The 24,516-nt window shown below is 38.2% G+C and overlaps 1 protein-coding gene across 1 annotated transcript in view; it reads right to left on the bottom strand.

Annotated features, from left to right (window-relative positions):
- PIP5K1B (phosphatidylinositol-4-phosphate 5-kinase type 1 beta) overlaps positions 1-24,516 on the bottom strand; it is a 102,785-nt gene that overhangs the window by 33,117 nt on the left and 45,152 nt on the right. The window contains exons 4-6 of the mRNA XM_065740608.1: positions 17,075-17,205; positions 5,836-5,953; positions 962-1,114 (exon numbers count right to left, since the gene is read on the bottom strand). Coding sequence (XP_065596680.1) covers positions 962-1,114; positions 5,836-5,953; positions 17,075-17,205 — 402 coding nt within the window. The remainder of the gene's footprint in view (positions 1-961; positions 1,115-5,835; positions 5,954-17,074; positions 17,206-24,516) is intronic.

Below are 24,516 nucleotides of genomic sequence, written 5' to 3'. Positions count from 1 at the left end.
AGAATAAAGCTTCTAGAAACAAGGAAAAGTAGTCTTACATTTACTTGCAATAACACTCAAATTTTCGCTGAGCTGATTATCCTGATTACAAACAACAAGAAAAAGGAGTACCCTGTCACTGTTTGTTTTTTTTTAATGCTATCACAGCATCAGTTTTTTATTAAACAAATACTGAATTCCCAATATATTACTGTAATAACGATTACTTAGTACAAGTGGGAGGGTAACATTTTAAGTGTTTGTTTAGGAAAACAAAAAAGAAAAGAAAATTTGGCCAACAATAATTAAAAGTGTTGTATTCGAAAGCCTTGTAAACTACCCAGAAGAATCTCTGTTTATACACACATTGTATAGCTTACGTTGAAAAAAAAAAAGAAAAACTGATTTATTTTGAATTGATGATTTCCGTTTTTAATGCCTGACATACATAAAGCCATACAATCAACTTAGCATTAGCTCTCAGAAAAGCTCTACTTAAAACTTAGGTATTGAACAAATTAAATGGGTAAGAATACTTTCAACACTGTTATTTTAATGCATGAGAAATGGAAGTAGTTCAGAAACAAAAGAGAAACTGACCGGTCTAGTTTCTTTGTCCACTCTGATTGAAATGCAGAGGGTAGATAAACAAAAAATGGAGAAAAGAGGTTGAATTAGAAATTTAGGATTCTTATTACTAACTTATAAGAAGCAAAGTTTGGAAGCATTTTTAGAAGATGAAGTTCAGCTTCATCTTGAACGCTAAAGGAATAACAACAGTTATCTTAAATGTTTTCTTGATTAATATCCATTGTTTCTGATGGATGTGGGAGTACAAATTTGAAAGGTAAAAAATGTAAAAAAAATATTATGAAAAATATGAGTAAAGTCATGAAATTAAACTGAATCCTTAAAAGTGTGATCTGAAACTGGGCATATACAGGTAATAATTAAAAAGGTGGAACAAACTTCAATTACTTACCATATAATAACCTGGCAAGAGCTTTTGAAGAAACTCAGCTTCTTTGTGTTGAACTGTTTTGATGATGAACTCGTCATCACTAGTTACAAAAAATAAGGACCCACTGGCACCTGGATTGGATAGTTCAATTAAAGGCTCACTGCAGATTGAATACTGTAAGAAACAAAAAGGGTTTTTTAATGGCAATGCACACATTACTCAAATGGAATTTTAATACAAAGAACTGCAGCTGCAAATTGACAAAGTCCTTTGGGCTCCAACGGCAAGAATACTACCGTACCACAAGCTAGGTCACAATACTTTGAGGACACACTACACAGTTATGGAAGCAGAATAACTTTCCACATATCATCCCTCTACATGAACCACTGCTCCAGATTAATTCCCTAAGCGAGCAAGGTGGAAACAATCCATCCTCACACCATCAGCACTGCCAGTCCATGAATATGAAGATGATATTTTCTTTGTAACTGTTCACTTTTCGCAGACATTTATTTATGAAGCACATGTGGGAAGTATGTCAGAAAAAGACACAAGGAGTACAAGTGTTGTACAACACACAAATAAGGAATTCATATTCTATGCAACCAGGGTTGATATCATTAGATATCATCTCAGTATAACTGAGAATGTAGTTTTCTGATAACTTACCTGCTTGAAACAGGATAACTAAGTATTAGCAAGTAGGAAAAAAATGCATTATTGACCATTATTTTCAAGGCTTAGACAGGCATTCTCTTTACAGAGACTCAGTAGTACTTATGATCACATTAAGGGGGAAGAAGTAACAAACGAGTATTCTTTACTAGTAGAACCAGTCCTCACACAGAGGCTAATGCACATTTATTAACCTTCCATTAATTTACACTTCATGCTTCATTCAAACTAAGTGGAGAAAAGATACTAAGCTCCAGAGACATAGGGAAATCATAAAACTCAAGAACTTATTTGAAATATAGTAACATTAAGCTTTTCTTCACACACGCTTTTCTTCTGTTATATATCAGTGGCTTTAGATATTAGATGACCTAGCATGCAGTCCAACAGTGCAAGACTTCAATCTCTGAAAGAAATAAAATTACACAGGACCTGAATTATGAGCAATGCAAGCACCAAGAAATCATTCTTAACAGTGCAGCAGGTCATAACAAAAGGAATAACTGTTTCAGTAACAATGTAAACTTGGCTTACTGGATCAGTGCCTGACATGACTTAAGCATTTCCATGGCAGAAAAAAATAAAAGAAGAAAAAAACCAAGATCAACAAAACCCAAAAAGTTTTATTTACTGAAAACCACTTTCATTAAATTTAACCAGAATCTGGCCAGTGATTTCAGACAGTTCTGATAGCAAAGAAAACTGATAAAAGAAAAGGTAGCAAACGTGGGGATTTTTTGACACGTAAGCCAAGGAAGCACGCCTCCCATGTGGTCAAATCGCTACCTTGTGCATCTTCTTATAGTGGTGCCAGATGTGATTTTTCACATTCTTGAAATTTTTAAGACTCGTGCATGCCATAACAATTTTGCCAGTTCCTCCCTCTGCTTTAATGTTCACTTAGTTCCAATTAATGAAAGCTTTTTGTTGTCTCATAATAGAAATGCAATGGTCTCATAATAGAACAGCACTAGTAATCTATAAAGCTACGTAGACCTTCAGAGCAAAGCACTGGATTCCGAATCTTTCTTGACAAAATATATGAAGATTCACTAACAATTTTCATCACTGTAAGCATATGAATTTTTTCTTTTATTACCTTAAACACTAAACACAGCTTCAACACCATTTATTGTAAGCAAGACGTAGAAACCTCCACTGTATGCTGGTTATTTTACAGTTGAGTTAATTCCTGTAAAATAAAAGCCTAAACATCAAACAATTTTTTTACCTGCTGGGACTAAGTGAAATAAAAAACTGAAAACTACCAAAACTCCCCAAAGCCCAGCACTTAAGGACTTTGTGATCAAGAATTCCCACACAAAGGTAAAACCATAAATCTTCTAGGCTCTGTTGATTTGCGGAACAAACTCTATAACTCAATTAGGAGTTATAAAGCAGGTATGTACTTTGCCAGCAGATGCAGGGAGATAACTCTGCCCAGCTCACACACTCTACTGTCTAACAGACAGCTCCTTATAGTGTACAGGTATGGATATACATAAACACCTAATACATATTTATAACCTATCCCGGCTTCATATTACAGTGAGTTCTAGAAGGGTCTCTTCAAGCTTGCGCTTGTACAGTGTCTCCTGTTGCCCATGGGTTGTGGTCTCAGGGATGAATAAATACTCCTCTCCTTCGTGAATTCTCCATGAACTCAAGGTGTGTGCAGGCACAGTCCCACCAGGCAGACTGGAGCTGGCCTTTGGCTGATGCTTACCTTCCAGACCCTCTCTTATCAGTAAGCGTTTACCAGTCAGTTCCTTCCCTAGTGACATCCAGGGTCTTCAAGGCCTTCACTAACAAACAGTGAAGATCCTGGCAAGCTAAGTCTTTCCTAATATGGTGTTCGTTTATAATGAACCAAGTCCTTCTAAGTTTCTCCCTTCCTAGTGTATGTCTACTTACTGCTCATCACCATCATTGCAAATTAACCATGTAAGCCTACTTTCACTTGCTCTAACCCTCCCCTTATTTTGCTTTACTTTCTCTCTCCTCCCTTCCTGTTGAAACAAAAATTTGCATGCTCTTACAGTGAAGTGTGTCATTTTAGATTCTGGACAAGAATTATGGTCACTGCATGGCAGATCCAGATTTTACAAAAGTAAGCAGGACTACTGAGTCAGAATCCCAACACATGCTACTGAGAGGAATACTGTGATCACAGCTGATGGGGAACAGCATCCCAAACTAATTACAGTACACCACTGATCACAGCTGCCTCTGGGCCACAACGAACTGCAACCTGCTCTGGTTGCAATGTGACGCCCACTTAGAGTCAGAAACAACAAAAATGGATTCTAACTTGCTTGCAGAGTAAGTACAAACTCAATGGATGCCTGCATCACTTACAACAACACACTGAAATTCCAACAGAATTAAAAAAAAGAAAAAAGCTGAAGGAAATCTGCTTTAGTATTTTTAAGAAGAAAAGTGGTATACTACTGAAACAGTTAAACCCTCAGCTATCTGGAGTACTGTGCTCAACCTTCCCTCACTTTAGGGAAAGAGGAACCTACAGCAACAGGGGAAGAAATGTCCCAGACACATTGTCCCAGACACACTTCCCCCACACAACAGAACAGAGAAGCTTCATCCTTTTCTTCCACCAGAAATCAGAAGTAGCTTCTGAAGTTTCTCAACAGCTGCCCAAATTGAGTGAAAATTCAGAAGTAAGAATAAAAAATGCCCTTCTACAAGGTCTGCATGGAAACAAGATGTCAGTTTTATTCAGCTTTTTTTGTTTGCATTTGACTACTTAAATGCTTTCACCATTTCTAGCTCTTTAAACAGAGCTGGTCCTTTTCCTTGGTGTATTTTGCTCTTCAGAGGAGAAAAATAATCCAAAACAAGTTGCCTTCACTGGAAATTGCCAACAGTGATCAGTCACCTGTGATTTTGTAGCTGAACAAAGTGGCACAAATTTCCATCAACAGCAAGCATGGTCTTTTTGTAATCCTTAATTTATGCTACTGCAGATATTTCTTCAGGTGGAATAAAAAATGTAGGTGACAGTATTTACAAAGTACAGTCTTTACATGGAGCTGTCAACACAGCCTGAATACTTAGTATTTCTCTAGGTTCACAAAAGGAAGTAGAACATTTTATATAAAAAAACCTCTATAAAACTCCAACTCAACAGCATTTCCTAGCAGCTATCATCTGTAATTCAAAGGAATTATCTGTACTTACACGTAAGTATTGCCTGAGGGCTAGTAAAACCAATTCCACACACAGTGCTACAAAATCAAAATCAGGCACTTGTGTTCAACATAAATAAAAGCATGAGCAGCTCTGTTCTGCTTTTAAGTTCACTGCTTATGTTATGTTTAAACACACAGTCTGTGAAGAAATATATCACATAATATTCCAACACCATTTAATGCATACATTTTATTCAGTGACACTGACAAACACCTCTGATTGCAAATACTCAGCCACCACTAATAAAAAAAAAGTATTTTAAAACATGTTCTAAAGAATTTAACTATAAAACAGATGCGTAAAACTGCTAACTTGTATGGGGGCTCTGATTTGCCCTCTGGACCAGCATGAGAGAGGCTGGATGTGAGAGAAACATCTAGAAAAAACAGCTCTCCCTTTTCACTCCACAGTTCCAAAAGTAGGAGGAGAAGCAAAGTAAGAAGATCCTTGTCTCTGGCAGTGCACAAAGTGATTCTACCATATAAAGCCTGCTCTTATGATAGTAGCAAATACATAATATTTTTTCTCACGTAAGCAGCTGAATATTGAAGAAGAATCTGACTTTCAAGTATACACTATGGATCCAAAAATATATACTCTAAAATGTTTACTTCTTAGGCCTCCACTCCAATTTTCTCAAGGTTAGATGGGAATGTTTGCAGACAAACACACCTTTAATAGCGAACAACACAAAAGCATTTATATGCTACGTACTCAGTACAGAAGTACTGAGTATAACCTCTAGAAACAATGAGCTGGAGAAGCACTACTCAATAATGGATAAGTACTACTCAAGCAACTCTAGTTATTAACAAGGCAGGTTTCTTTTTTAGCAATCATCTCAAAGATGAAGAATTTTGTAAAACTGTAAAAATATTCAGTAGTAATTAAATGCCACAAATACAAAATTCACTACCCGTTTGGGTACCATCAAAGCATCCTCCTCTGTACAAAACTAGTGTATACTATAACTACTTGTAACTCAAAAGAAAACTGCAAGTTCTTACCAAGTAATCATCAGGCTTGATACCAAAAAGTTCTCTGAAATATCGGAAGGCAAGAGGTGCATACGTCTTAAATCTGAAGTCAGGGTAATGATGAGCAGGCGTGAGATTGCTCCCTTCACTGTAAACAAAAACAGACCAAACTCAGTTACTGCCGAGCAATTTTTAGCCACTTCCTGCAAAGCCTATTAAAGTAAAGCTGCCTAACTCAATCACTGGCCTTACTAGCGTCAGGTACGTAGACAAATCTACCATTCATCAGTGTAACAGAAATGCCTGAGAGTGACAGAGTATCACCCGCAAACTCCTTTCACCCTCATTTCACGTAGTAAGTCTTTTCACCACCCACTTCCACATTCACAGAGATCATATTTAAACTAATGCTACAGCTTCTCACATCCCTTCAAGGTAAGCCAGTCTAACATCTCTGACACAGAAAGGGAAAGCTTGGTGAACTGAATTGGATCACAGGGTGTCAGACAGAGATACTAAAGATAGTAAAAATGCAAAACAAGTAAGAAGATAGAATAAAAGGATAGTACAGCATAGCAAAGAGGGCAGGAACTATGCAGACAGTAGTGGGAAGGAAGCAGGCCTACCAACTTTCTTTTTGTGTGCCAGCAAGCTCACCACTCTTTACGAAGTGGCATTCTCAACACTGATTTCTGCAGGCTAATTACAGTTACACTATCTCACTGTACTTGCTAGTACAGGGCAGAACTGAAAAGCCACCCTGTCATCGCTGAACTTTAACTGGTTTTCTGTTTGCTCATCCATCACAACACATATTCTATCCTGTCTCAGTCTAAACCACCACTGGCTTACATCCCCAGTTAATTAGGAGCATGAGCTATATAAAGTGTGGGGAATTACTGAAAATGGTATTCAGTTACACATAAGATACAAACTAGAAGATGCACAGAGGAAAACTACTGAGGTGGTCAGTCTTTCTCATAAAGTAGATAAGAAGAATGAAACCCTCATGGTTCTTTTTCTTATTTTACATCAACACTCCCTCTCTACTTTCATGATGCAGTTGTGTGAGTAATGAGAGGAACAGTACACTATTTAAGCTGAAGGAAAAGGTTGGCAGGAAGATGCTGCCAGAAGAAAAACATACAAAAAAAATTCGTCTGTGGTTTCCTTCATATTGGAAATTAAAAGAAGGCTTTAAACACAGCAATAAAATTCTACACTGTAATTTCAAAGCAAGAAGGAATAGCATGATGATAAAAGTTTTGTTACTCCATGCATGAGTTGGTAAATATTTGAGTACAAAATCTATGAGACTGGACACAGTGGTGAAAACCAGCTCTTTTGACACTGCTTTATTCATTTACCCTAATTAAATTATTCAGAAATGCAGTATGTATCTACTTGCTTGACAATAATATATAAAGTATGCGAAAAGCAAAAAACAAACAAAAAAACCCAACAGTCAAGAATTCACAAAAATATGAAGAATGAATGCTAAGTAGATTTTCTACAAAGACTAATTTAGATGCTATAAATCTGTAATCAAACACATCTAAAGAGCTTTGATCCTCTACAGTTAATGTTTGTCATATGAACTTGTCACCCACAATAATCAACAAGCTAATTACAGAATTCTTCCCATCCCATTTAGCTGCCCCTGCATGCATACCACCAAAACCCAACACAACTAAACTGCTGCTAATTAGGCAGTGTAAGCTAGACAAAGGGCTTTCTCAGGCTCCAGAAAGGCACCAACTTCAGATTCTAGAATATGAAATGAAAGAAAGAAAAAAACAACCTGTTTTCTGGCTGGAAACCACAATTCAAAAGATGTCTATAAATGAGAGAAGATGAGTACACATATCAGAATACCAGTGCTTCTTCAATTGCTAAACAGTATGGCTAGCAACTGGAAAACACTGCTACTTCAATTGCATATTTTGTAGTCCAACTCATAATGACTATAAAATACACTTATAGTTTTCTTACTTTATAATGAAATAATAAAGAGAAGTCAATAAGTTAATAGGCTGAACTTAGTACTTTTCCTTATAGCTAAGCTTGCCTAATGCTTTCCTTATGAACTCTTACTTCCAGCATGCCAGTTATCTCAAATGAAAGTTTACATAGCTGGATGCATCTCACTGCACTTTTCTGCAATACAGGGATGTCAAAGGGTAATACATAGCTATACTGGGAACTGTTCCAGTGCCTCATCACCCTGATTATAAAAAAAACTTTTCCTTTATATCCCATCTAAATCTCTTCTTCTTTAGTTTGAAACCATCTTCCCTTGTCCAGTCACAACAGACCCTGCTGAGGAGTCTCTTTCTTTCTTATTGCCCATTTCTTAAAGCAACCTGACAGGCTGCTGCGAGGTCTCCCCAGGGTATTCACTCCTCCAGGCTGAACAGCCCCAGCTCTTTCAGCCTTTTCCTGGGAACCTGGGGCCACGTTTCTAAACACATCACATCACTGTCACAAGTGCTAATCATCTACACTTTATTATGAAACCTTACCTTTTAGAACATGCTTTTACAAATCTGCTTCCTGCAGCCATAACTCAATTTTCTATTTTGTGAAAGTGTGACAAAAGGCCACACACATCCTTACTCTGCTAGAACACACAACATCGCTGAAACTTTACCTGGGGCCGAAACGAAGACTGAAAGTATTCTGTGATAATACCACGGGCTCAACTCTTTCCATAAATGCAGTATGTAGAAAAAGGACCACTAGTTAAAATTAAAACAGATCCTAAGATGGGAAGAAGTAAATAGCATGTGGAAATTTATTCCTGAATATTTGGAGAACAGAATAATTATTTTTTTCAACAGCACACACGTAAAGAACAAGTCCGCATAAAGTAAGCTTGTGTGCTTTATTACAGATAATAGCCTACTTCATTATGCAGACAAGCTCCTCTATTCTTTGTTAAACTGTTTTTTTTTTTTAATAAATCTTCTTACAAAGAATCTGCAAAGCTTGTTATCATGTCCTACCATTTCTGTAAACTGGTTATTTTCCATTTCATTGCCTAATACAACTGAAGATCCCAATAGCAAGCTTAACTGATGCAAGAAGCAAGCCTGACACAAATTTAAGATTTCTTGGTTACGTCTATGTAAGTAATTCTGTAAGGTTGTCTTGATGTTGTATCTTTGAATAGAGAAAGCACTGTGACTTCAAGTAGCTTCTGAAAACTGAAATCCTTTTGGCTGGGTATGAGCTTGCATTCACCTGAAAAGAACAGTTTCCACTGTTCAGATGTAAATATATTTCTACCTTATTGAAACATGGAATTGCCCACTGTGCATCCCACACTTACTTGAAAACTCCTGTAATAGCTAGGATGCAGTGCACACTATTTGCAAGCAAAAATGGCCTCCAGGTAGGAGCATTATCAGTATTTCAAATTACCATAAAAATTGTTATAATGAAATTTATAATGAAATAAGAAGATTCCTCTATTTTCTCTCTAGAAATAAACTACATCTCCCAGTCTAATTTAGTCTGTGTTTTCTCCCTGCATTTTGTTGGGGGCATTGTACAAATTAATTTCACACTGGCTGGATTAAAGAATATGTGCAAAGTACTAGGTAACAGAGTTTCTAATCAGTCTAGGCAGTTAGAACAAAAATGAAGGATTAAGCTTACTAGCCCAGTTGGCTTTTAATACTTAAAATACATGTCCTTTTAAATAATGCTAAGTGCGTCTTAACCTTTCTTCTAGCAAATTATGAGGGTTGATTAAATGTAGCCAACGCAATACTGAAGTAAAAATGAACTAAGCTTGGTGATATTTTTAATGGTTAAGCCTGTAACTTGCAAAAATTTTATTAACCCAGATGTACTCCTTGGCAGCTTATCTTTCCTATGGCTTCACCCCCGTGGGAAGAGCTGATGAAACAGCAGAGTTCTGAAGGTGCAGGGAAGACGAGCTGCATCCCTTGGTACCACAAACCCAGGACAGAGCAGCGTGAGACCATGATGTAGTTGTTTACAAAAGAAACAGTCACATTGCAATCATGGGTCTATGCATGGATTCTGTATGTAAAAAAGATTGAAGAGGATTAACTGAAGAGGAGAGAAATCTCTCAGTCCTCTCATGTGAAAGCAACTCTTCTTTCAAATCCAACATAAAAATAAAACATCTACAATTAAATTCTCCCAATATTAAAAACTACCAGAGCATCCAATCTTAGTACTTTTCTTGGAAAAAGATGCTCGTTTACAATACAGCAAGATGTGTTTACATATTCTATACAAGAAAAACAAACTGCCAGATCAGTGTCTACTGCAGTTCAGGTGCTGCTTTGGTGTTTCCTATGCACTATGTCAGGAAGTAAATATTGTCCCATAAGGTGGAAGTAGGCATTATGGCTACCTGTACAGACAGGTGGTATGCCTGGCTGGGTGTCTCCCCCCCACACACATTGTGGAGCAAAGTCTTGAAGTATACTCTTGCTATTCACTAAATGTTCTCTATTTTTGGTTACTCTACGTTATAATGAGCAGTCCCCTGCAAAAGAAGCTTTAAAACAAAAGCTTTGTGAAAAACAAATAACTTCAAAACAAGTCAAGCCAATCACAACTGTGGAACAGCTGAGTATACATGCATTTTCTTATCATGATGACATGACTACTGAACAAAACAATTAGATACGTCATTAATGAAAAGTGTCTAAGAGTAATTTTTGCATAGGTAAGTAGGTCTACACCACCATGTAGCCATCACATAATCACACAAGTATCTACACTATCCCTGTTTAACCAAGAATTTGATACTAACAGAATTTGGCAAGACCCATAGCTCAGCACACAGTTTTTGCTTTTGTTGTCACAGTATCACCATTTCAAATACTGTATGTTTTGCAAAAGGAAACTACTTTCCCCAGATTTTTGCTATCACTCTACTTGCGAACTATAAAAATAATGTCATAACTTGGGTCATTCTAAACACCTCTGCAACGGAAGCATTAAAAAAGAATGGTACTTAAAAAAAATAAAATCCTTCAGGCCATTTTCTTAGCTGTCTTGTGAATGTGCCCAGCAGGAATCATATACATTCAGGTAAGTTACATGACAGCTCAGCATTAGTGTGAACATTTAAATACCATTCACACTGATTGCATGAACATTAAGTACCACTTAAGTACCATTCACATTCAGAGTATTTTATGCTTCTTTAGTTACAAAGACACTGTTTGGCTCATCACATAACATTATCATTTTAGCATGAAGATATTTCCAAGATTGTCTGGTTTTCTCACTTTTCACAAAGAAAAAAAAAATACCAGAAGATGTACACTTCAGCTTCAGAAGTAGGGTAAACTGACTACTTGAAGTTTATCCAAGCTTTTACTCTTCTCAGTAATTTTCACTACTGATTCAAGTGTCACAGAAACACTACCTTACAGCAGTATTAAGCTTTGGATATTAAAGAGCAAAAAGAATCTGAATCATCTTTTACTGGCATCAGAAGAAAGCAATTTGCAATGAACCAGCTCCCTGAGCAGATGACTGAAGCTAGAGTGAGCATACAGGTCAATAGCATCAAGCAGACTAGTTTAAGAAGAAACCATACACAATGCAAGATCCGCACCCTGAAAATAAAGGCTATTAGCAAGGGGAACACAAGAGTGACTAACAACTTGTTGCAAAGGGTCAAAGCCACAGCTGTGCTTAGCAGCAGCCTGCATCTCAAAAAGCAAGAAGAGATGAAGCCTTTCTCCAAATGTTCTGCATTTCTGAAGCTGCATACAACTGAGTTCAGCTCACCAAGCTTCAACATAGAAAACATGCCTCCTCAGCCAGCGTTTGCTGGATTTGCTTAGCAAGCTGCCCACATTCCCATCTCACATGTGGCTGCAGAGCATAGTGACTAGTTTGAACGGCCACTGCCAGAAACTACGAGGCACGTTAGCTCAGCACCAGGCCTCACCATGGACACACAACTCCAAGCTGGCTCTGAACTTGAACCAATCAGTTGTGAGAATATTTCCATATCCACAACACACAAATGGAGGATTTGGGAACAAAATGAGATATCAAGACATGAACTGTTTCACTTCACTACAGAGGTTGGGGCACTGAGCATAAAGCAGGAAGACAAGAAAAAGCCCGACACACCTGAAATAATGGGCAGAGAAGGGAGGAGAGAACACTGAAGGATGCAGAACTTTCCCACAAACCTTCTGGTCATTGCTGCAATAGATAAGCTCCAGATAAGCATCTCCTTGCTGGATTTTCAAAGCAGTGTTTAAAGGCAGCTTGTGATTTCATGTGACTTAGACCTACAAGGGGAGTTAGGCTGAGACTTCAGATACCATATCTCCAGAATCAACTGGGTCATTGTAGTCTGCACTTGTTTTTTAGCACAAAGGGCACTTATGCATAGTATCATTTACACTCAGTCCTGACTGCAGGTCTAAATACACTCTCTTATAGCAGTCCCTAATAATACTTAACTCCCCAAAGGAATGTATTTTATACTCCTTAGGAAAAGGGAAATTTACAAATGGACAATGTGAAGCAGAAAGTAACAAAAGGATTTCCACAGCTGCAATAATGTACAAACAAAAGCAAGCAATTCTACAGTTCAGATCCATTCCTGCAAAGATATCTATACTTTAATGAAAGTTACTTCCTGAAACAAAGGTCTAAGAAGATCTGGGATAAACTATGACCCAATTTAACCCAGTTACAAAGTAACTCTGGACCAGGCAAAACCTGCAGTCCATGGGTTAATCCTGATTTACAACAGCTCCAAAAATAAGCTGCACAGTTATGTTCAGTATTATCTGTTCCCTTTTAGGGAAAAAAACAGTTTTCTCCCTCCTTCACAAACTCTGAACACAGCAGGAAGTTATTTTTCTATTGTCACCAAAGCTGAACTAGTCTGAACTGGGCCCGAGTGGCATGCAGAAGCTACTCTTCTCCGTAAATTACTTTTCCCAAAAAAGGGCACAAAGAATACAATTTTGCTTGCTGGAACACAGGCTGTTGTTTTGTTGCACTTCTACTACCTCAGATTTATTCTGTCACCGTCACTACAGCAGTGTTCATGCTGCTGCTAAAGAAGTCAGTGTGCTTGTGACTGCAGAACAACCATCCTCTCACCTCTGACCATATCACACTTGCTGAATGAGGCCATGGAAATTCAGTTAATATCCTGCCTGGAGTTGCAGCTAAATTATGTGTACTCTGAGCAAGAAGAAAAATGTTGCTTCTTGCTCAGTAATTGACAAAGCACCACTTCTGCTGCACTGCCTTGCCAAGTTCTTTTCCAGGTGCAGTTTTTGGGCAAAAGCATTGCTTCACCTCAGCTTGCTCCTGGATGCTCATCACCTCCCAGGCACCAGTCAGTTCATGGTATCTGCTAGCGTAACTAATTTCAACTTAATTCTTTTGACACAGACCAGTCAAAAGGGGGGAGAAAAAAAGAAAGTAAAAACCTAAAAATTCAGAGGACACAGAGTTCTTTTTCCCTAAACTGCATTTAAGTTGTAACTTAGGAAAGTGTAAAGAGCACCTGAACTACACCTTTGGAGCTCAGTCTCATACAGAAGGGACATGAGACCTTAATTTTTTACCTCAAGCTGTGATAGTGAAGCCAACTGTTGATAGGACTCAGAAGTTATCCATATAGCACCAAGACTCAACATGCTAATACCCTCAGTCAGCAAGAGTGAAGTCTGTAACGCTAAATTTGTACAATTCATTTAACACTATGCTATCCTGATTTATGAAAGTTAGTAGCACTTCAGATTGAAAACATTTTAGGCAAACATGCAAGTAACACAAAAACAAGAGAAGGACTTGAAATCTGAAATTTGTCAGTTTACAAAGTGAAGTATTAGGATTGTTCTTAAGAGACTTCTAGGGATAGCCAATTGTGGTTACACAGAGTGTTACCAGCAAGGACTCTATATAGAAAGGCTCTTTGTTACAGTCGAGATGAGTCACTGTATTATGAGTCATTGTATTATGTACTGCTGCTTTCTGGACTGCTATACAACAACAAGCAGTCAGATCACTTGCTGCTCTAGTTATTTCTTTCATTTATATCATTTTCCTCATGCTCATTTATTTATTTATTTTTGTTATTGTTAAGAAAGGAGCTATTAAAGCTTTTAGGATCAATTTTATGTTAGTACAAATTGGCTATTTCTTTTTTCTTTCTCTTCTCTTTCTCAGACAGAAATAATCTCTCCTAGTTCTCCCTTAAAAACATTACCAAACAAACACAAAAATGTAGTTTGAGTGTCCAAGGATGCAATTTTCATAAGGTCGATGATATATGAGATGCTGAAGACTACAAACTATTTCACTTGACCTTTCACAAATACATTAAAAAAGACATTACTTTTTTTTCCCCCCAAAGTTGTGCTGCATCATGAAACAGTTTTAGCATATACGTTTCATTTTGTTCCATGAACAATGAAGACAGTATAACAGCGGTGACTACAAAACCCTGCACAGCTATCACAGTTGAAGCCCTTCACTGATACAATGGCTCACTCATTTAAAAAAGAAGTGAATAAACTTTTTTACACGATATACAAACTTTTCAGTTGTAACTTCTGATCTGCTGGGTTTTTTTTGAAGAAGTGAAAAACTGTGATTACAGTGAGTGAGAAGATAAGTATAGGTTTGTTACCTATGTACTTATCACCAAGAGAAAGATCACAAACCTTACACAGCATCAGAACACATGATATGGATACCCTCAAGTCCTGCAAACTAGAGAATGTAATTAAATCCTTCATTTCACATAAGAAATACAGTTTCTTATTCTTGAAAAATATCCCAGTTCAGAGTAAATTAGGAGTTCAAACTAATTTACATCAGGAGAGATCAACTTTAAAAGTACCTACCTGCAATTATTCTGAACGTTGTCAATTTCTCCTCCCATTCATTGACATTAAAATTTTCTAAGCATCGCAAATTATTAGGAACAGTTTATGAAGTAACATTCAAACTCCACACATGAACCAAACTTGAAAATAAGATAGAAAATATTCCCCAGTTCCATGATTACTGCACAGAGAACATGTCTTTATGAAAATTATGGGAACTACTAGTACCTGCTCAGCCATGCTGGTTTCCTGCTTCCTATGCTTTATTTCTTACCCAGGGGGATGAAGAGCTCTTGTGCTCTCAGAAAGGTGTCCTTAAAGAGCTGTCAGCTCTGTTCCATTCCTATATTCCCAAGGACACTTTCCCAGGGGATCTCATCCAGTAATTCTTTAAACAGCTCTCCTTAAGTACACGGCACTGACTCTGCTTTTTACCAGCCAGGTCCAATAACACTTCACTTCTGGTTAGCCTGTCCAACATGCAGACCAGGAAGTTATCCTCGGTGGACACCAGGAGTCTCCTGGATTGCGTGCAGCCTTCTGCTGCCTTCTCTGCTGACATCCAGCTGGTTGGAACCTCCATCAGAAGGAGGGCCTGCAAGCATGATACCTTTCATAGCTAAAGCAAGAAGGCCATATCAACAAGCTACCCCCAATCAGGCAGCTTGCCGTAGGTGCCAACTACCATGTCCTGGTCCTTGATTTTTAACCACAAACTCTTAGCCTGGTCATGACTGTTTCTCAGGGGTGGCTCTTGGCAATCTATCTGCTTCTTAACATAGAGGGCAACTCCCATGCCCCGGATGCCTTGTCTATCCCTTCTAAAAAGCTAGTAGCCCTCAGTCATAGCGTTGCAGCTTTGCAACTCATCCCACCACGTTTCTGTGATAGTGATACTGTCATAGTTTTCTAATTGCACCATGGTTTCCATCTCCTCATGCTCATTTCCCATCCTGAGTGTACTGGTTCAGAGGTACTTCAGCCGGGCTAGCTACTGTGTTACCTTCTGTGAGGAGTTCTTTAAATTCCTCTCAAATAGATCTTAATTTTTTCCCCTGCTGCTTCCTAAAGTGGCACCATTCCCTATTTCTCCTCTGTCTCATCAAATCTGTTTTAAAGCTCTGGTGATAAGGCCAACCAGCTTGCTGCCCAGCATATTCTTGCCCCTGTTGGACAGCTGTACCCAATCCAACATCAGCATGCTCCATCTCTCAAAGGTCCATCCAAGTTAATTGTTTCCAGAACCCTGTGACCATCCATGCAGACATTCATTCAGCTGATCCAGTCTCCTTCTGCCCAGGTCCCAGTGTCCGACCACAGGGATCAAGGAGAACACTATCTGTGCTTTCAATCCCTTTAACATGTTTGCACCAGATGTAAAGTCTTTTTAAATATTTTTATATTTTCTAGTCACAAACTCTGCCAACCCAGCTAGAAAAAGCAGGAGTGGACAGTAGCACTCTGGCATTATCATACCTGGTAGCCTATTTCTGATGCCTTAGATGTAGGCTCCCAGCAGGGAGCAAACTTCTCTGGAGAGATTATTCAGGCAGCAAATGGGTGCCTTGGTGTCCATTAACATGGAGTCCCCACTTACTAATACCTTTCATCTTTTTTCAGGAACACTCATTCTGTCTTGGGTCTTTCATTAGACCATCTTAAAGTGGTCATCCCCTTCTGGGTCTGATCCATTATCTGCATTCTCTTCTCTTTCTATGCTCAGATCTTAATATTTGTTGCTTAGGGGCACTTCAGGGGCAAGAAGACTTCTGCCCTGAGCAGAGATGAATGTCCAGGCTCCCTTGTCTCAAATGTTTTTGCAGTCTATCACCTAAAGGTTGGAAGCCAGCTTATCTTCTCCCCCTTGCAGAAACTTATGACAGGACTAGTGCTCTGCCCACATCACTGCACGACAGCAGGCATCAATCTCTCTCCAATTGCTGGACACTGATCAGCCTGCTGGTTTCCTCACACAACCTAGCACCTGGATCAAAAAGTTTGCCAAGTGCCTTATGGCCACTTCCAGACTCTGGATTTCCCTGCAATGGATGTTCTGGTCAGCTCTGCTGCTCCTCAGGAGGTCTGCTTGGGTGCAAACATCAGCCTGGGAAGGTTGAGGACCATCTGTGTCTGGGTTTCTCCCTCAGCTTGACCACTGTGGTGCATGGTTACTTTCCTTCCTTAGACATAATAGGCTTCAAACCTTCCACTGAAGTGTGTTCTCAGTTTTTCCCCCTGCTTCCATTTTCACTGACAATATCAAGACAGAAGCATTTTCAAGTTGTTCTGCCTCAATCTACCAACTCGTTTTTGCCAGAACTGTAAAACAATCCTTAAGTTAAATATTTAGGTAGAATTTCATTTTGAAATCCTGCTAGCAAGTAGATTAACAGGCTTGTCCTTACCTGGGTAAGAAGACACTTTCAACTACGTAGAAGTCTTGCATAAGAACATCTCTATCCGGTTTTGAAGTAAGATTTCCTACTGTGTATCCTATTCCCAGCTGGATAGCACCTTTAATAGCTGAGGACGTAGTCTGTAAAGAAAGTAAGAATTCAAGCAACAGTTTCCTACAGATAGATTTCAGTTGTTTAAGAGTAACAATATAAATTTGTAATATAAATGCCACATCACCTTTCTTTCTCAGCCTTTAAGAGAAGAAGAAAACTTTCAACTAGAGGCAACTTCTTATCAGTTGAAAAGATTTAAAGAAATTCTGTGTCATTCCAAAAGCCTATCAGACACTCAAACCTAATCCAGCATCTGAAGCTGCTCATATTACATTCCAGAAAAAAAGTTAAAATTCCACAAAAATGCACAATGGCTGCTCCAAAAGTAATACCTCATATTTTACTATGTTGGCCCACAACATCAGAGGCGAAACTCAGCAGTATGACAGCAGAGGATGAACCTTCCCACCAACACTCTGCTGTATGTTGCTGATGTGTGATAAATGCAGGCAGAAAGACACTGACAAAATGGCATCTGACATGGAAGTGCAGATGAAGCAAAGAAAAGATGAAAGGACTGAATAAAGCAAATCACTGAGAAGGTACAGAAAGTGGATGAGAAGGGAAAAACTTCCCTTAGCATGGTGTACTTCTACTTGTTCAAAGATACCATTTTGATGCCTGTTTTCAGATGTTACCTCTCATCACACTAGACATTGTATCAGTGAAAACACCAGAAGTTCTATGGCCAGTACTCCTGCAGCGCTTGAACAAAAATACTTCAGGAGAGCGAGAATTACATAAGAAAGGGTTCACGTACACAAAGCTACACTTATTTCAGTTCTCAGAACAGCACATGCCAGAGCTGCTGCTTATTTTTAGAAAAGATAGAGATGCGTAGTTCCTCATTAAGACTGCACACCAAGCAGAAGTTGCAATTTGGCTGTTCTGAACTGTTATAAAAGTGGTGGGAACAAACAACGTTACTATTCTTTGACTGCATAAAAAGATGTGGCTTGTGGTGTAAGAAGATTCACATTTTTCGTTCTTTGAAAGGACTCTATTCATGCACCATTAATGCCCAACACAAGCAGCAATTATGTAACTTGGAACAAATTAACATACATGTACCTATAGTTTGTGCTTCATAGCTGGACACCCATCTTATTCGCTGCCACAGTGACGGGCTACACCTGGAAAACACAGCAGCTAACACAATACTACTGCATTTTACCAAAACCAGAGGATACACCACACACAAAAAAAAAAATGCCCATACAATGGCTTCTAATGACAGAGGCAGATGTCGGTGGTATGGCAGTAGAGCATGAACTTTCCCACCAACGTTCAGTTCTATGTTGTTATTGTGTGGAAAATGGTGGCAACACTCTGACAGAATGACACTGCACACAGAAGTGCAGATGAAGCAGAAGTGAGGAACTGAATTCCCTCATATGGAAAAAATTGCACCTGTTAACACTCATTGATGCTTGCCAAACAGTGGATGTGAACACAGGGACGCACTGGGTGGTGTATTGCAGCACTGGCAACAGCAATGTGAAAGAGAAGACATTTAGGACAGCCATGCAAATTTTTTACACACGGTATGCAGGCTCTTATTCATCACTAGAACAAATGAATAGCTAATGGTGGTGACTATGCTAAAAAATAGTGTTTTGTAGCTGAGAATTTGCTCTATCAAACTGCGTTATTGTGTTCTTTGTATCTGTTGTCATTTCCACAGAAATGATTACAAGGCATTACTGGTATTACTTTCAGAGCAGCCTACATATTATCAACACCTTCTGAAGCTCCAAGGAATCAAAGAATGAGGGCAACCTGGAAAATAAACAACCTCAATTCATGAATTATATGCCATGAATCAAATTATTTACACTGTGAGTACACCTGTCTCTGCTAGCTAACATGCACAAGACAAAGCTATTACCCTCATTTTGCTGTGATAAGGGTATCACTATCTATTGCACAGGTATACTGGTAGGTTTTGTACTGACAATGAAGACTGAAATGCATAAAAATGCTATAAGTATCTGTCTTTCATTGGCTTTTACACTGTGAATTCTAATGTGCCAGGCTCATAAGTGACAGGTAATTGCAAATTTTGTATCCTCATACATTTTATCTTAGTTATCTGCCTGGCTACACACACTAGGAACACATTCAGAATCTAACTCTGTACTCTCTGCAGTTTTAACTCTGTATATAAAAGCTTTAATTGTCTTCATTCTCTGGGAACAAACTTTTGTTGTTTGTTGTTTTTTTTTTTTGTCAAAAGTAACTGCATCTTTTCTCTGTATGTCTCCTTTACGTTTGCTGATAGCCCCAGAGATATGAAAGGTGATATGCAGAGTCAAAAAGCATAGTAAAAGGGAAAAGGGTGAAAACAGGATTTAATAAAGAATACAAACAGTTTGGAATATGGAATATCAACAATACATATAATTAGGTGCACTGTCTTATGAAACTACCAATCTCCACATAACTTGTTTTCCACTTTCTATTTCACTCTAAGCTGAAATCCTGTTTCAGAATAGCAAAATAATTGAGAACTCAATGTCTTTCAAATCAGGTATTCAGTTTGCACATGATCCATGAATGTACTAAGTAGAAATTTGGCATAAATTTTCCTACAAACATTCAGACTATTTCTGTAAAGCTTGAAATTGTTATTTTCATAAAAGGAAAGTATTAACTGGACATTGTATGTATCCAGTTAACAAGCAAACAAAAAAAAAACCACAATAGAAGGAATTTTAAATCAATGGAAGTAAGGTACAGGGTTATTGAAAGAACTGGAAAAGTGTATCCTTAAAATAAAAGAACAAAACTGTAAGTGCTATAACCATACTATACACAGTAAGTACTGAAACTATATTATATATTGCCAAATAATTATTTCCCTTAGAACATGAAGGTCATTACACTTTCAACGTAAATGGCTAGCAAAACTAATTAACCAAAAGATCTATAGGTAAGACATCAGTTCTGTGTTCATAGTAAACAAAGACTTCAGATATGGTAAATACTTTTAACCTTTTAAATGTTTTTTCTTACACGTTATCTATCTGTATGGGACCATTAATAACAACAAATGAATATTTTAAATACCAATAAACAGCCAACCATGAACAGAACAGAACTGCATAGGATTCAGCCTTAATTTTATCAAGTTCACCCTACTCTCATTCATTTTTTCCATTCTTAAGACTCAATCATTGTTTACTAAGTCTCTGTACTCCCCACAAGCAGTTCACGAATTCCACATTCTTGCCCTTTTTAGCATGTCCTATGAATGCCATACGGAACTTCATGGATGTGAACTTTGTCTTTTCTTATCTGTTTTCCTTCTTTATAACTCATTTTACTGCAACTGGAGCTTAGCCTATGAACTTTCAAGTGCAAAGATGGCAATTCTTCTGCAAGACAGTTGGCTTATTGCCAGCGCTACAAAGCACCTGCTATAATGCAGATACTCTTTTCCTCAGAAACTTCACCTCATTATAACTCTGAAAGGCAAGGTATTTTTTCCCCCACCCTTTGTACTACAATTATTCAAATAAAAGTAAGTATAACAATTCCAGTTTTTAAATTTTTCTAATGAAATAGTAGAGCTAACCAAATATGACAGACCTATGCATGACATGGGGAGCAGAAGGCACCTGATAGGAAACCACCACTGATTAACACTGTTCTGCAGCTGTTTTTCCCACACAGCTGCCATTAGTTCATTTCTTTTTACTACTATATGGGAGAAAAGGCTGCTCTTATCTCTTTCACCAGCCTGTTCTGCTGCATGGTAGGACTGAATCAATGAATTGGTTGTCTACTTCACAGCTCTCTTCCTTGCCAAAACACAAGATACCTCATCTCCAGTTAGTTGAAAAAAAAATTGCCTCATAAAAGAGCTCACACTCTTCTCCACACCTCAGCACCTGGAGCTTTAATAGATTGCAGCTCTTTAACATCAACTCTTCAAAACATTTATAATAATACTACAAGAAGGTATTTCTGCATTAAATGTTATAAAACTACTACATTACCCTGAAATCAGAATAAGATTGTAAAGAACCTGAGGCTGGCAATATAGCAAAGATTCCCAACAAAAGATATTCCTTGACCTGTTATTTAAACTGAAACACAAAGCACACTGCCTAAATTGTCAACACACTTATTTTTTAATACCATCAAAATCACCCCCAAGCAATGGCATTTCATAAAGGGATTGGTATAGAGCTGCATACAGAAGCTCTCCTGCATGCCGCAGCCTCGGTGAAATTAATAAATAAACAAATAAAAATCCCAAGGGCTTCACTTAGTCAAAATTAGTCTAGATGCATGGATTTTGAATTTGCTACTACAAGTAAGCATTTGTTCTTCAGTTATACTGGTTACCACAAATACTGGTAATCTAACACACCACCTCTCCTATGCAAACAGAGTTTATCTTTTCCAAACCCATGAAAAGAAATTAAGCTTCCATACTGTAAACTCCTAGGTCAAACCACCTGAGGACAGTTGGAAAACAGTAAGCCTTTTCCATGCACTATGTTAAAAAACTCTCTTTGAACATTAAAAAATTGCCATTAGATTCAATAGAGCTGTGCAGTTATTTTGGACTCCATTGCTTTTGCACTGTGTTTTTCCTGCCTTCATCACTTGTCGTAGTTTAGGTCTCATTGGCAGAACACTTCCAGCAGCTGCTTTTGCTGAAGCTTTTAGAGGCAGCAAGACCACCTCAGCATGCTCTCTGCAGCTGCCACATTTGAACTACCAGTTTCCTTTCAGAAAAAAAAGGCACATTAAAAAAAGAGCTACTAGAAAACTTCACTGACTATACTCTTGTGTTTCTCCACAACTCGCATTCTTCCACAGTTTCTTAAGTTTAAACTGCCTATTTCTCAGTCAGCTACTCACACAGCTGCCACAGGTCAGACTTGATCAATCTGGACTTCTGCCCATCTACTCCATCTCTGTATTGTGCTGTGGGGAGCAGGAGTTAATAGCTACTACTAAGTGGCCCCTCCTACAGAAAAAAAAAAAGTTACCTGAGCACTGCTAGTCTGCTTTGCAAAATGTACCTGTGACCTCCAGAGGAGGAAAACTCTACCCAAGGTTTTTGTTATGATAAGGCTATCTATCATAATAGCAAATAAAGTTTTTAAAAGGAGGTACTTAGTTTTATAATCCAGATGTAAATAGCAGTGGTGTCACAGATGTAGAAAAATACTTATTGTATTGCAGCAAAGAGAAGAAATATCCAGAGTGTATCTGTTCTCACTGAAAGGTACCAATTATACCAATCTATGCCACACTCTTTGGTCATTCTTTTTCTTTGCACCCTAGAACTATGCCTGAGTACGAAGCAGCGGAGCATTACATGCTGTTCTACATGGTGTTGGCTGTACATTCTATACTGAAGTCATCAATAGCTGTGCTTCCACAATATAAACATACATATGTACTTTTCTGACATACTGTGCTGAATGCCAGTATAAAGCTTGGTCATTAAACAAGTGCAAGTGCTATTATTGTATCATTTTCTTTCTTTACAAGTACAAAGCGTTCAGTAGTATGCCACTGAAAGCATATGTTCCAGTGCAGCACAAAGTCCAGAAGGGAAGTTATGGTGTTTGCAAAACAATTATTCTACCCACACTCATTGGAACTGGGATATAAGCCAATGACAACAGTGATGCAGCAATGCTGTCTGCCCAAGTTTGCAAGCTCTAACAATAGGCAGCTGATTTCCTATTTTTTTTTTTCAGATAAATTCCCTTTGCTCCTGGGCAAAGTGACTGACGCAAGACACAGCCAGTTTTTAAACAAGGCAAGGTGCTAACTGTATTGCACAAAGAAGAACTGCAAAATGTGTTACAACGAAATAAAACAAGTATGCATTTGTAGTAGCCTTTGGATTACAAGCAGAGATTTCAGTAAACTGGTAACAGGTTTCCAGAATAAGACCACTACGTGTTCTGATCTGATTTTCTTCTACACTTAAGTGCTCCAACAGATTTGTTCATGCCTCATTCTTGCTACCAGTATACTAAGTGTCAGGAAGTGGATTAAGGAACTAGAGTGTATTACTGATCACACTGCAGTGCACTAGCTGCATGTGTGTCAGCAGATTCTCAGAACTGAGTCTGCAAAATATCAGGAGAAAAATAAGAGATTGTTGCATACTCAAGATTTCAGTGGCAAAATTGCAACGGATATCTGTGAGAAGCTCTAGTCTAATGACTACATTTTGTTGCCAGGTTCCCTTGCTACTTTGCTCAGGAACTTCCAGCATCAAATGGAACACATAACTATAGCTCCTCTCTGTTCCTCAGTTTTTCTCTTTCCAAAACAAACAAACAAAAAATACATCAACAACAAAAAGTTCCTCATACACATCCTCAAAGTTTACATACTTTGAGAATTCTCACAGATCATAATGCTTGCAGCAAATAACTGCAGCTGAATAGCCCTACAGATCTACCTTAAGTAATACAATTTTCAATAGAAGATGTGAAATGGAAGTTTGCATACACTCAACCCACAAAGCTGAAGCAGAAACCTTCACTAAACAGTGTTACACAATTAAAAGCTAGAAAAGCATCTGTGTCAGACCAAAGAGGCAGAAAAAATAATTTATACCAAAAAAAAGAATGAATGATTCAAAACAGAAACTATGCCACTGCACTGATCTAGTTATGGATTTCAGAATCTGTATATGCTCATGTAAGGGCTTTAACAAGATTTTAGTAAATCAAGACATTATGTTTAGCTGAGCTAAGCAAAGTTATAAAGAAACTACTGGAAGAATCTAAAGTCCTAGAAATAGAACTGACAGGTCTACAGACTACTTACTGTTACAGGAAGCTTTATCCTGAATGAACTCAGAGATGTTCTCCTGGAGAAATCACAGGATGGTATGGTTTGGAAAAGACTTTAAATGTCACTCAGTTTCAGTCCCCTGCCAGAGGGATTTATGATGAAAACAGAGTTGTTAACACACTGATGGTTTACACAAAGGGAAGGACTTTTCATCTTCTCATGCTGCCCTACCAGTGAGAAGATGGGGGTGCACAAGGGGCGAGGAGGGGACACAGCCAGGACAGCTGTACTATCCAGGTCCTACAGGACCAAAGCTTCACCCTGTACTACTTGAAGCTGTTCATCAATAAAAGTTGGGGTTAAAGAAGGAAGAGCATGGGGTGGTGTTCTGTGTGATAGCATTTGCATGATAAGACATGCTACCCAGGAACTGGCTGAATATCCTTCCTACCTGCCTGTGGGGAGTCATGAACAAATTTCTGTTTTGCATTGCTTGCACACACCACTTTTGCTTCATCAAACAAACCATCTTCATCTTATTTCACAAGTTTTCTAAC

This window comes from Cyrtonyx montezumae, unplaced genomic scaffold (assembly GCF_038088225.1).
Source record: "Cyrtonyx montezumae isolate F1298 unplaced genomic scaffold, pur_monq_1.0 scaffold_29, whole genome shotgun sequence".
Classification (NCBI taxonomy): Eukaryota; Metazoa; Chordata; class Aves; order Galliformes; family Odontophoridae; genus Cyrtonyx; species Cyrtonyx montezumae.
Note: the sequence above shows the minus strand (reverse complement) of the source record. Positions and strands in the feature narration are given on the sequence as shown.